The sequence below is a fragment of the Scyliorhinus torazame genome, chromosome 10, assembly GCF_047496885.1.
Source record: "Scyliorhinus torazame isolate Kashiwa2021f chromosome 10, sScyTor2.1, whole genome shotgun sequence".
NCBI classification, from domain to species: Eukaryota; Metazoa; Chordata; class Chondrichthyes; order Carcharhiniformes; family Scyliorhinidae; genus Scyliorhinus; species Scyliorhinus torazame.
The window spans coordinates 109184481-109198813 of NC_092716.1; the positions used below are offsets into that span (position 1 = coordinate 109184481).

Consider the following 14333-nt stretch of genomic DNA (forward strand, 5'->3'; position numbering starts at 1 on the left):
TTTCACCTCCTGACCTATTGCTCCGGTACCCACCCCCCTGCCATACTAGTTTAAACCCTCCCATATGACACGAGCAAACCTCGCGGCCAGGATATTTATGCCTCTCCAGTTTAGATGCAACCGTCCTTCTTATACAGGTCACACATGCCCCGGAAGAGCTTCCAGTGGTCCAGATAACGGAAACCCTCCCTCCTACACCAGCTGTTTAATCACGTGTTTAGCTGCTCTATCTTCCTATTTCTAGCCTCACTGGCACGTGGCACAGGGAGTAATCCCGAGATTACAACCCTAGAGGTCCTGTCTTTTAACATTCTGTCTAGCTCCCTAGACTCCTGCTGCAGGACCTCATGCCCCTTCCTGCCTATGTCATTAGTACCAATATGTACAACAACCTCTGCCTGTTTGCCCTCCCCCTTCAGGGTGCCTGCTACCCGTTCTGAGACATCCTGGACACTGGCACCAGGGAGGCAACATACCACCCTGGAGTCTCTTTCACGTCCACAGAAGCGCCTATCTGTACCCCTGACTATAGAGTTCCCTATGACAATTGCTCTTCTGCGCTTTGACCCTCTCTGCTGAACATCAGAGCCAGCCATGGTGCCACTGCTCTGGCTGCTGCTGTTTTCCCCTGATAGGCTATTCCCCCGACAGTGTCCAAAGGGGTATACCTTTTCGAAAGGGGGACAACCACAGGGGATTCCTGCGCTGACTGCCTGCCCCTTCTGGTGGTCACCCATTTCTCTGCCTGCACCTTGGGTGTGACCTCATTTATATAACCGCTATCTATGACGCTTGCCGCCACCTGCATGCTCCTAAGTGCATCCAACTGCTGCTCCAACCGAACCATGCGGTCTGTGAGGAAGCCCAGTTGGGTGCACTTTCTGCAGATGAAGCCATCCGGGACACTGGAAGCCTCTCGGACCTGCCATGTCTCACAGTCAGAGCACTTTACCCCTCTAATGGACATTGCGTTAATTAATTAGTAAATTAAATTTTAAAAATGAAAAAAAAAGTCGCCTGCCACTCAACCAATTTCCTAACCATGTCAATAATTTGCCCTCAACTCTGTGGGCTTCCACCTGAGTTAACCATTTCTTATGTGGGACTTTATCAAATGATTTCTGGAAGTTCACATAAATAATATCTATAGACATTCCCCAGTCCATTACCTCAGTCATCTCTTCAAAATATTCAATAAGATTGGTCAGGCATGACCTTCCCTTCATGAATCCATGCTGGTTCTCCCTGATCGACCAAACTCTTTCAAGGTGTTCAGTTACACCAATCCTGATTATGGACTCCAGTAATTCCCCCCCACAGATGTCGCCATGTGATCAGTTACTTATATTGTTATGGACCAGGGTTTAGAGAACCCCAAAGTGTATCATGGAGTTCACCTGACCCACAACTTTTCATAGATTGTGGTATGGGGAGCACACGGCCCACTCTACAGGTGTGGTACGGCATAAAATGGACAAGTATTTATTTAAAACAAAACAATGTTTATTCTATGAACGCAAGTTAACCTTTTTAAAACAAACAGTGAACATCTAAGCAACCATTAATTCAAATACAACCCCAAAGATTACAACACTAAGTAACCCTGTAAGCGGTCCTTTTAACATCCAAAAGACTTAATAAACCTTCAAACAGGAGCACATTAGGTTTACATTCAATACTGAGAACTTTTACAATTCTGGGTTCACCAAGTGATCCATAAATAGTCTTTGGATGGCAGAGATCAACCATACAGCTCTTTGTTTAAACTTCAGATGCAGCTCACTGAAAAACACGGACACACCCAAGCTTTTCTCAAACTGAAACTCAAAAGCAGAAGTAGAGCTCAGCTCCACCCACACTCTGACATCACTCCAGTAACAGAGCAGCTCCATTTCTTAATGGTTCATTAAAGGCACATTTCTTAAACACCCATTTCTTAAATGTACTCTCACATGACACCTCCCCCCAAGAAAAAAAATAAACCATCAACTTCAAGATGGATTAATTTTTCACCTTTGCACTATCCTTTAAGAAATGCACACAGTAAATATACTTGTTCGTTTCAAAAAAACAACTCGCGCAAACAGGTATAGTAATATAGTCCATTTTTCTCGTTAGTCCTCCAACTGAAACCCTTCTGTTCATCACATTCGCGACAAAGCATCGGCTATCACCTTTTCCCGTCCTGCCACATGTACTATTTTTAAATGAAATGGCTGTAACAATAAACTCCAGCGAAACAGTCTTGCATTGTTATTCCGGACTCGCTCCAAAAACGTCAACGGATTATGTTCAGTATGTATAATGGTATTAGATGGATTGGTGGTCACATAAATGTGAAAATGTTGCAAAGCCAGCACCAAACTCAAAGTCTCCTTCTCAATTGTCGAATACGTTTTCTGGTGACAATTCAATTTCTTTGAAAAATAACCAATAGACCGCTCTAGCCCTCCTTCGTTGTCCTGTAGAAGCACCGCCCACATCAATTGCATCAACAGCCACTTTGAATGGTTTGGTATAATTTGAGGTGGCTAACACAGGAGCAGTGGTTAACACAGCCTTCAGGCCGTCAAATGCCCGTTGACACTCCGCTGTCCACTGGAATTTGTTACGCTTCTTGAGCAAGTCCGTCAGTGGAGCGACCACACTGCTAATATTTGGTACAAATTTCCGGTAAAATCGCATTATTTCCCGTCGTGTCGAGGGTATCGGAAACTCCCCAATAATTTTTGTTTTCACATCCCGTGGGACCATTTGACCCTGTCCGATTGTATGGCCAAGGAAAGTGACGGGCTTTCCAAATTCACTTTTGGCTAGGTTTATCACCAAACCCGCCTCCTGAAGTCGATCGAATAACTCCATCAGATGTTTCAAATGTTCTGTCCATGTCTGGCTGAATATTACCAGATTGTCGATGTATGCCGCACAATTGGGTAATCCTGAAACGATTGTGTTAGTTAACCGTTGAAATGTGGCTGGGGCGTTTTTCATGCCAAATGGCATAACTTTGAATTGGTATATACCATCTGGAGTCACAAAAGCTGAAATCTCCTTCGCCCTTTCGGATAAAGGTACCTGCCAGTAACCTTTAAGTAAATCCAGTTTGGAAATAAAAGCTGATTGTCCCACTTTCTCAATGCAATCCTCCAAATGTGGGATAGGATAAGAGTCCATTCTTGTAACTGCATTAACCTTTCTATAGTCCACACACAACTGTTGGGTACCGTCTGGTTTAGGTACCATCACTATGGGTGAGCTCCATTGGCTGCAACCCACTTCAATTATGCCATTTCTAAGCATACTCTCAATCTGTTTGTTAACCTGTGCCAATTTTAAAGGGTTAAGTCTGAATGGATTTTGTTTGATTGGAACAGCATTTCCCACATCTACATCATGAATAGCCATTTTAGTACTTCCCAATTTATCTCTACAAACTTGCCCATGTGATACCAATAACTCTTTCAGGTCAATTTGTTTTTCCTCTGGAAGACAACTTAACAATTCATCCCATTTTTTAGGAACATACTCATTTTCCAATTTAATTTGAGGTATGTCAAATTCACAGTCATGTGGATTTGGTTCGTCACTTTGAGTTAGAATCATTAAAACCTCCTTTTTCTCTCCTTCCCTTTCAAAGTACCTTTTAAGCATATTCACATGACACACTCGGTGATTCTTCCTTCTAGCTGGTGTTTTTACCACATAATTCACCTCACTTAATTTCCTTTCAATCTGATAAGGTCCACAAAACCTAGCTTTTAAAGGTTCACCTACCACTGGTAACAACACTAAAACTTTATCTCCACTGGCAAAATTACGAACATTGGATTTCTTGTCACGACCCGTTTCATCACATTTTGTGCAACTTTCAAATGTTGTCTAGCCAATTAACCTGCTCTATTTAATCATGCCCTAAAATTTGACACGTAATCCAATAATGTATTTCTCCCTCACCAATTTTTCCTTAATCAATTTAAGTGGCCCTCTTACCTCATGACCAAAAATTAGTTCAAAAGGACTAAATTTGGTTGACTCATTAGGTGCATCCCTCATTGCAAACAGTACGAATGGAATTCCTTTATCCCAATCCTCTGGATAATCTTGACAATAAGCCCTCAACATTGTCTTTAATGTCTGATGCCACCTTTCTAACGATCCCTGCGATTCTGGATGGTACAAAGAACAAAGAAAAATTACAGCACAGGAACAGGCCCTTCAGCCCTCCAAGCCTGCGCCGATCCAGATCCTCTATCTAAAACTGTCACCTATTTTCTAAGGATCTGTATCCCTCTGCTCCCTGCCCATTCATGTATCTGTCTAGATACATCTTAAATGACGCTATCGTGTCCACCTCTACCACCTCCGCCGTCAATGCGTTCCAGGCACCCACCACCCTCTGTGTAAAGAACTTTCCACGCATATCTCCCTTAAACTTTTCCCCTCTCACCTTGAACTTGTGACCCCTAGTAATTGAATCCCCCACTCTGGGAAAAAGCTTCTTGATATCCACCCTGTCTATACCTCTCATGATATTGTAGACCTCAATGAGGTACCCCCTCAACCTCCGTCTTTCTAATGAAAATAATCCTAATCTACTCAACCTCTCTTCATAGCTAGTGCCCTCCATACCATACCTGGTGAACCTCCTCTGCACCTTTTCCAAAGCATCCACATCCTTTTGGTAATGTGGCGACCAGAACTGTACGCAGTATTCCAAATGTGGCCGAACCAAAGTCTTATACAATTGTAACATGACCTGCCAACTCTTGTACTCAATACCCCTTCCGATGAAGGAAAGCATGCCATATGTCTTCTTGACCACTCTATCACCCTGCACAGCCACCTTCAGGGTTCAATGGACCTGAACACCCAGATCTCTCTGTACATCAATTTTCCCCAAGGCTTTTTCATTTACCGTATAGTTCGCTCTTGAGTTGGATCTTCCAAAATGCATCACCTCGCATTTGCCCGGATTGCACTGCATCTGCTATTTCTCCGCCCAACTCTCCAATCTATCTATATTCAGCTGTATTCTCTGACAGTCCCCTTCACTATCTGCTACTCCACCAATCTTAGTATCATCTGCAAACTTGCTAATCAGACCACTTATACCTTCCTCCAGATCATTTATGTATATCACGAACAATCGTGGTCCCAGCACGGATCCCTGTGGAACACAACTGGTCACAGTTCTTCATTTTGAGAAACTCCCTTCCACCACTACTCTCTGACGCCTGTTGCCCAGCCAGTTCTTTATCCATCTAGCTAGTACACCCTGGACCCCATGAGACTTCACTTTCTCCACCAGCCTACCATGGGGAACCTTATCAAATGCCTTACTGAAGTCCATGTATATGACATCTACAGCCCTTCCCTCATCAATCAACTTTGTCACTTCCTCAAAGAACTCTAATAAGTTGGTAAGACATGACCTTCCCTGCACAAAACCATGTTGCCTATCACTGATAAGCCCATTTTCTTCCAAATGGGAATAGATCCTATCCCTCAGTATCTTCTCCAGCAGCTTCCCTACCACTGACGTAAGGCTCACCGGTCTATAATTACCTGGATTATCCCTGCTACCCTTCTTAAACAAGGGGACAACATTAGCAATTCTCCAGTCCTTCGGTACCTCACCCGTGTTCAAGGATGCTGCAAAGATATCTGTCAATGCAGTTGATTTAAATTGTTTTATTCCTAAGCTATCCATAACGTCTTTGAATAACTTTGAGGTAAAATTTGATTCTTGATCCGATTGTATTTCTGTGGGTAGTCCATATCTAGTAAAGAATTGAAGTAATTCCTCCACAATCTTTTTAGCTATAATATTATGTACTAGAATGGACTCTGGATACCTAGCAGACATATCCATTATAGTCAAAAGATATTGATTCCCACTTTTTGTTTTAGGAAGCGGTCCTATGCAATCAATTAGGACTCTTGTAAAAGGTTCCTCAAATGCTGGAATGGGTATTAAGGGCGCTGGTTTTATCACTGCTTGTCGTTTCTCTATCACTTGATATGTGTGACATGATTGACAAAATTAAACTGAATGTTTATGTAGTCCAGGCCAATAAAAAAATTTCTGGATTTTAGCTTGAGTTTTCCTTATCCCCAAATGACCTCCCACTGGTACCTCATGTGCAACTCGTAACACCTCCTTTCTATACCCTACCAGCAATAGTACTTGATGAACCTCTGCCCAATTTTCATCCGCCTGCATATGTAAAGGTCTCCATTTTCTCATCAAGACATCACTTTTACGGTAATAACACTCTGGTATACACTCAGATTCCTCTTCCGTACATGCTTTCTGATACATCCGTTTTATTTCTACATCTTTCTGTTATAACAATTTTCCTGAACTAAAAATATCCGCCTCATCCGCCACCTGTTCTTGTTCTGTTTCAGCCATCTGATCAAAAATCGTTTCTGATAATTGCCCTTCAACTTCATCTTCACTCTTCGATTTCTCTCTTGTCTTAACCTGTGGCTTTGCGACCTTGTTACTACACAATCCAGAAAAATCCCAGAACATTCGTCCTTCAACACTTCAGTTGTCTGATTTTCCACTGGCTTATCAACCACAATAGGCAACACTTGCACCTGCGATCCAGCTATATCATTACCCAAGATAAACTGTATAACTGGACAAGATAGTTTCTCTATTATTCCTACCACCATTTGACCACTCTTCACTGGACTTTCCAACATCACCTTATGTAATGGAACGCTACTCTCCTCACCCTGAATTCCACATATTACCACCTTTTCTGGCAACATTCTTCCCAACCTACATAACTCCTCATCTCTTACCATTAAAGATTGACTAGCTCCCATATCTCTTAAAATTGTGACTTCTTTACCTGATCATCCTGATGCACATGAGTAAACTTTACCCACACAAGTAAATGCTTTAAAGACATCTGGCACCTCCTTATCAATCACTTCTTGATCAGGCTGTACAATCTTTCACACCTCCTTTGCTTCCCTTGGGCTTTCCTTTACCACTTTAACAAACCCCACTGTCTTATCCTGTTTTACCACATCAGCCTTCCCAGTGCTTTTCTTCAACCACCAACGCTGCGACTTTACATGGCCTAGTTTATTACAGTGAAAACATTTGAAACTTTTCATTTCTTTTCCACCCTCCTGGATTTCTTTTTTAATCTGAGGTGCACTCTCCTTATTATCTCCCAAGAGATCACCTTTACCTCTACCACTTGAGTATTTCTCATGTCCCCAGTTTCTATCCCTCACAGGCTGAAACTGATGTCGGAAACCAAACTTTGATTTATGAACTCATTCATAATCTTCTGCCATTTCTGCTGCTAATCTCGCAGTTTTAACCCTCTGTTCTTCCACATGAGTGCTCACTACATCAGGAGTTGAATTTTTAAACTCCTCCAAAAGTATAATTTCTCTGAGAGCTTCATACGTTTGGTCTATTTTCAAAGCCCTTATCCACCTATCAAAATTACTCTGTTTGAGCCTTTCAAACTCCATGTATGTTTTGTCATGTGAGAGTACCTTTAAGAAATGGATGTTTAAGCAATGTACCTTTAAGAAATGGAGCTGATCATATTACTGAAGTGATGTCAGAAGGTGGGGGGGGAGCTGAGCTCACTTCTGCTTTTTGAGTATCAGTTTGAGAGAGCAGCTTGGGTGTGTCTGTGTGTTTCCAGTGAGCTGCATGAAGAAAACAAAGGGGCTGTAGCTGAAGTAACCAAATGCAGCAGCACGGTTGAACCCTTTCTCACTATATATATTGAATGTAACCTAATGTGCTCATGTTTGAAGGTTGGTTAAGTCTTTTGGATGTAAAAAGGACAGCTGAAACGATTACTTAGTCTTTAGGGGTTATCTTTGAATTAATGGGTGTTAAGATATTCAATTGTTGTTTTAAAAAGGTTAACTTGAGTTGATAGAATTAACATTGTATTGTTTTAAAAAGCACTTGTCCATTTATGCTGTATCGCACCAGTAGAATGCGCCGTGTGCTCCCCACACCACAATCTATTAAAAGTTGTGGGTCAGTTGAACTCCATGCTACACTTTGGGGTTCTCTAAACTCTGATCCATAACAGTTTGACCAAATTCTTTCCTTAAATTTCTAAACTTTTGTCTGTAGGCTTCAGGCACTAGTTCATATGCACCGAAGATGGATTTTTTCACCTCCTCATTCATCTCAGATACCTCCTCCGATAGTGATGCAAACACTTCACTAGCCCTACCTATCAGCTTTGTTTGAATCAGTAATACCCACATGTCCTGTGGCCATTTCATTTGTTTAGCTACCTTCTCAAATGAAATGAAAAAGGCTTCTACCACCTTCTCATCAAACGTTGGCAACGCTTGGACATATTTAAATAGATCCCCCACCACGCCTTTGACTATGATGCTCTTTCTCACTCTCCTCATCACTAGCATCCAACTGTACATTTCCCTTTATGTCTGCCAATTCTAGCTGACTGTTATGTTTCATAGCCATTTTCTGAAGTTCAAACTCTCTCTCTTTTTCCCTTTCCTCTCTATCTCTTTCTTTTTGTTCTGCTAGGGCTACTCTTTCTTTGTTTCTTTCTTGTCTCTCCTTTTCTTTTTCTCCGATCTGTATCTCCCTCTCTCTTTTTCTCTCATTGCATATTCAAGCTGCTTTAATTCTTTTTCATGTTCATGTTGCTTAATCTGCAACTGGATCTTTGCCATTTCTAACGAGTCAGACTGTATCTCAGGCAACTTTAAATGCTTAGCCACCGCCATAATTACCTCATCTTTTCGCATTTTGTCAGGTAATGTTAACTGCACTGATTTTGCCAAATCTAACAGTCTGCTTTTAGTCTCTGTTCGTAAGGTACTGTGTGTGACCATCTCCACCCCCAAAAACTTCAGAGCCTCTGAAAGTGCCATTGTCCACAACACACTCCCCACTTAAACTAAAATACCACACCTGAAATGCAACCACAATATGCTCACCTCTCACTGTCTTTAAATTCACTAGGCCAATCCAATAGATAGACTTCTATCCCCCTCGAGCCCCCAGTTGTTATGGGCCAGGGTTTAGAGAACCCCAAAGTGTACCATGGAGTTCACCTGACCTACAACTTTTAATAGATTGTGGTATGGGGAGCACACGGCCCACTCTACAGGTGTGATACAGCATAAAATGGGCAAGTATTTCTTTAAAACAAAACAATGTTTATTCTATGAACGCAAGTTAACCTTTTTAAAACAAACAGTGAACATTTAAGCAACCATAATTCAAATACAGCCCCAAAGACTACAACACTAAGTAACCCTGTAAGCTGTCCTTTTAACATCCAAAAGACTTAACAAACCTTCAAACAGGAGCACATTAGGTTTACATTCAATACTGAGACCTTTTATAATTCTGGGTTTACCAAGTGATCCATAGATAGTCTTTGGATGGCAGAGATCAACCGTACAGCTCTTTGTTTAAACTTCAGATGCAGCTCACTGAGAAACACAGACACACCCAAGCTTTTCTCAAACTGAAACTGAAAAGCAGAAGTAGAGCTCAGCTCCACCCACAATCTGACATCACTCCAGTAACATGAGCAGCCCCATTTCTTAAAGGTACATTTCGTAAACACCCATTTCTAAAAGGTACTCTCACATGACAATATAGTGCAAATACTGTGATTTATACTACCTGAGCATTGTGCCATTTTCCAGGCGCATGACATGGATGCCATTGTATCAGTGTATTGAAACAATACATTATAATTTTTTGACTGCCAAGTATGGTACTGCTACCCTGACTGTGACCATCTAATTGACTAGAGCCCAGAGGTAAAGCTGACCTATGTGGCTGGACAGCTGATGCATTTACAACCCTGAGTTACCAGCACCTGGACTTACAGTTTAAGTTAGCTTTTTTGTCTTCCTCTCATATTCCTGTGTCCGTGATTCAGCACTGTTTTCATTCCGCAGGATGTACGATTACCACAGAGTTCCCCCGCCAAGTCGGGCGGTGCCAGCTGTCAAACGCCAGCGCGTCATGGTCTCCATTCCCCGGAGAAGCAAGGGCAGCTTCCCTGTCAAGAGTGGCCCGCGGTCCAGTGCTGCTGCAACTCCATCAGCCAAGACGAAATGTAAGGGAACCTGTTTGAAATTTTTCTGTATAATGGCTTTAAGTAGCAGGCAGAATAGTGCCGGGATGCAAAAGGAGACTGCCCAATAGAAGCAAAGGGCAGCACGATGACACAATGGCTAGCAATGCTGCCTCACAGTGCCAGGGACGCGGGTTCGTACCGGCGTAGTATGTGTGATGTTTGCACTTTCTCGCCATGTCTGCGTGCGTTTCCTCCGGGTGCACTAGTTTCCTCCCACATTCCAAAGTTGCGCAGGTCAGGTGGATTAAATTGCTCCTTCGTGTCCAGGGATGTGCAGGTTAGGGTACGGGGTTATCGTGATAGGGCAGGGTATGCAGGGGGAGTGGACCTCGGTAGTGTGCTCTTTGGAGAGTCGGCGCAAACACGATGGTCCACATGGCCTCCTTCTGCAGTGTTGGGGTTCCCTGATTCTACAAAATATCTTTCCACTGGTAGCAAGGAGAGTGAGAGAGGCAGAATCCACAGAGACAACAACAGTATCTACTAATAGGAAATTGACAGGAGGGAGAAGGCAAGTTTACAGGTGGGGCAAATAGGGAGAAACAGAATCGACTCATAGAAAGCTGACTCCCCTGATGATCACTTTCTGCTACTCCCAAAGCTGGCAAACCAGTGTCCTAAGTCACTGGTGGCTAGATCACTGTGGGCTGACTAGTTCCTGGTGACTCATTAATTAACCTGTTGGTTACCTAGCTCCTGGTGACTAGTTAACACCTGGCAGCTAGTCAATTAGCTCTTGTCAGTTGGTTGACCAGCTGACTTCACTTAATACGGTATGTACACATCATAAAGTATTTCTGTATTTGTCAAGCAATTGCTGTAAGTTAACAATCAGAAGGAGGGTGGGGGGCATATTCCCTGACCCCTTCGGAAATAAATCTTTGTTCCTGATGTATAACATGCCACTTCTAAAATAAGTCCTCTTTCGCTGCCCCATACCCAAGTTTTAACCTCAAGAAACCATAGGATTTTGAAGGCCCCATAATTACAGCCCTGTATCGGCTGCAAACCCCTCTAAATTGACTCTGCTCATCAACTATGGTTGCCTACCCTCTACAGTTGTCCTATAATCTCCAGGAATTAAAGTTTAATTCCTTGGCACTTCTACAATCAACGAGGGAGAGAAATCAGAGAGTGTTCTATTTTAATTTAAATTGAACATGTTTGCTTATGAATGAAAAGGAATGGGATTAGTCGACACCACACTTCGGGAAGGATGTTGGGGTCCTCGAGAGGGCATGGAGGGAGATTTACCAGAATGGATCCATGGCTGAGGGGGTTTTAGCAACAATGTTAGGGGCGGAGAAGCTGAGGGTGTTCTCCTTGGGGTGAAGGAGGTTGACGGGAGGTTTTATAAGAAATGTACAAGATTATGACAAGGCAAGCCTGTTTCCATTAACTGATGGACTAGGAAACAGCGTTGGGCAGGTGCTGCAGGGGGATATGAGGAAGAACATTTTTATGCATTCAGTAATAATGACCTGGAACTCACTTCCTACCAGTTTGGTGGAAGCAGAGACAATCGAAGATTTCAATTGGATGGGCACTTGAAGGAAATACATTTGCAGGACTACGGGAATGGAGTTGGGGAATGGGACTGACTGGATTGCTCTACCGTGAACTGGCATGAATTTGATGGGCCGAGTGACCTTGTTCGTGCAGCAAATGGCTCCATGGGAAGAGTCTTGTTGAGGTGCTGGGCGTGTCACCTGCTAGCTGGAGAGCTGGTCAGAGACCCACACTGCCTCTTTTTGGGAAGGCTTGAAAAACCACAGGCAGTGAAGAGGCCAGTAGCAGGCCTTCCCTTGGAATCAAGACCCTGGGAATGAAAGTCCCACCTAACAAGTGCTGCCGGTCAATCAGAGGCCAGCAGTTCTTGTGTTCAACAGAGCCATTGAGGAGACTGTGGCTTCTGCCAAAAGAACAGGTAGCAGAGTCCCAGAATCACGGAGCGACCCAGGCTACAGTTCAGTAATGTGGTAATAGAGGAGGGATGATTTCAGGTGCTGAGGGTTGCAAGGGAGCAGTGCATGGCAGTCAAGCAGCAAGGCCGTGGAGAATGTGGCTATCAACGTCTCCATCCACCCAATCCCGTAAGTGACAAGCTGGCCGCACAGTTTTAGCTGTTATGCATTCTACATGGCAACAGGCGTGTCCTCCATTGGGTTAATACCAGTGGCGGCAAGATGAAGCCCTCAAGTTCTCATTAATTGGCTTCTTAAAGCCCTCAATTATTGGGGTTACAAGGTTATGGGGATAGGATGGGAGAGTAGGCCTAGGTGGGGTGTTCTTTCGGAGGGCCTGTGCAGATTTTATGGGCTGAATGGCCTCCTTCTACACTGTAGGGATCCTATGATTCTAATTGGTGACATGAAGATGGAAGATAGTGTAATATAGCCTCTGATAATGCATCCAATCAGAGATGACAACCCTCGTCCCATTATTGGTTACTTTCTCAGTCTGTGTCTGTTATGTTAACAGATCCTGCTTTATTTCTGAACTCCGTGCATCCTGGTTTGTCTAAAATTCCAGAGCCTGCACCATAACATCAGATCCTATTCCTGCATGCACACACACCTCCTCCTCCTCCCCCCGCAGTTAGGGTGACCAATTCGCCAGGATTATTCAGATTTCCCCAAAGCTTTGGATTACTCTCCCAATCACTGCTGCAATGCGAGCCACTCTGGAACAAGTATCACTAAAGAAATGTGATTTTCCTTCTCAATTTCTTTGAACACTTCCAAAATTGTTGGATGAAAAGGCTGTTTGACCAATAGACAAGAATTATCCAATCAGGTGACATAGAGGCTGCCTGCTTTACTATTGGCCAGAGGTTGGCGTACACCACAAGGATGGACACGTTGGGTAACCAATGGCAGGAGTTTGGAGGCGAGGCATTTGGAGCCAGGAGGTCACATGACAAAACCTCCCAGGATATGCCAAACCAGAGTTTGCAACTCTTCAACTAACCCTCCCCCCCCCCCCCCACCGCCCACCTCTCCCTATAGCTTTATAGGCTTTGCTGTTCCGGCTGTTGCTTCTCCTGACTTCTGGGACGAGAGGCTGCCAGGCATTCGTCACTTTGGGGGTCCATGTCCATAAAAAACTGGTTTGAGTCTTATAGCTCACGTGCAAACCCTTACAGTTGGTCGACAGCACGGGAGTGGCAGGAAGGCTTTTATTCCACATCGCCCTGGGCAGGATTTAACACAGGGTCCCAGAGGTGAAAGGTCAAGTCGCGAACCCACGGAGCCACCCAGTCCTGCCTTGATGACCAGGTACCTCTGTGTCCTTTGTCTTTTAAAGCTGAAGTGCACCTTTGGCCAATCAAACCCAGATGAAGAAAAGTTTACATTGTAACAACCTTCTCCCTATCTCATTGAATCAGTCGTACGATGTTGAAACTGTGGCACTTCAGATTCACTCGGGCTGCATAATTGAAATGGGAATTTAAGAGGCTTAATTAGAAGCTCCTGTGCACTTGCAGAGAAACCAGATGGTGCGTTCATTGAATGTTCACTTTCATCCATGTGTTTTTTTTTAGAGAAATCTATTATGAAATGCAATTATACAAAATTAATAGCGCATAGCAAAATAGAGAAAAGTCAGCTATTTTTTATTTAGTTGCCTAAAATAAACTAATAGTTAACACTTGGAGCACAACGGTGTGAGAAGTAGGCAGGGGAAAGAGAATTTGAACAAATGGTGCCATTTCTAGAATCGCCCGTGGAACCTCTCACCGTTTATTTTATTGGCCTGGATATATATAGGTCTGGCCTCGGGCCTTCTTACTGACGGGTTGTTTGGTGGATCTTTCTGTGACTTCATGAGAGAATTTATTTTCTCAGAGGGCAGGATCATTGACTATATTCAAGGCCAAGTTAGATAGATTTTTGATCAACAAGTGAGTTGAGGTGTATACGGGGGGGGGGGGGCGGGGGGGGGGACAGGTAGGAAAATGGAGTTAAGGCCACAGTCAGGTCAGTGTTATCAACTGGCCTATCACTGCTCCTGTTTCTCACGATCTTAGGAAATGTGCTGTAGGTTGAATATTACAAGTCAGTTGGGTTGTTGGAACACCCCCTCAACTCCCCTCGACCTTGGTAAGGAAACCCGGACCTGATCCCTGGCAGTGCCAAGCTGGCAGCTGGAAACCCTGGCACTGCTACACCGGCAGTGCCTTGGCCAGCCTTGCAGTGT

At 43.7% G+C, this 14333-nt stretch overlaps 1 protein-coding gene across 6 annotated transcripts in view; it reads left to right on the forward strand.

The window, feature by feature from the left end:
* Positions 1-14333, forward strand: part of LOC140430841 (RNA-binding Raly-like protein) — a 2211286-nt gene that overhangs the window by 2077427 nt on the left and 119526 nt on the right. For all 6 annotated transcript variants that reach the window (XM_072518571.1, XM_072518572.1, XM_072518570.1 and 3 more), the window contains one exon: positions 9952-10112. In XM_072518571.1, coding sequence (XP_072374672.1) covers positions 9952-10112 — 161 coding nt within the window. The remainder of the gene's footprint in view (positions 1-9951; positions 10113-14333) is intronic.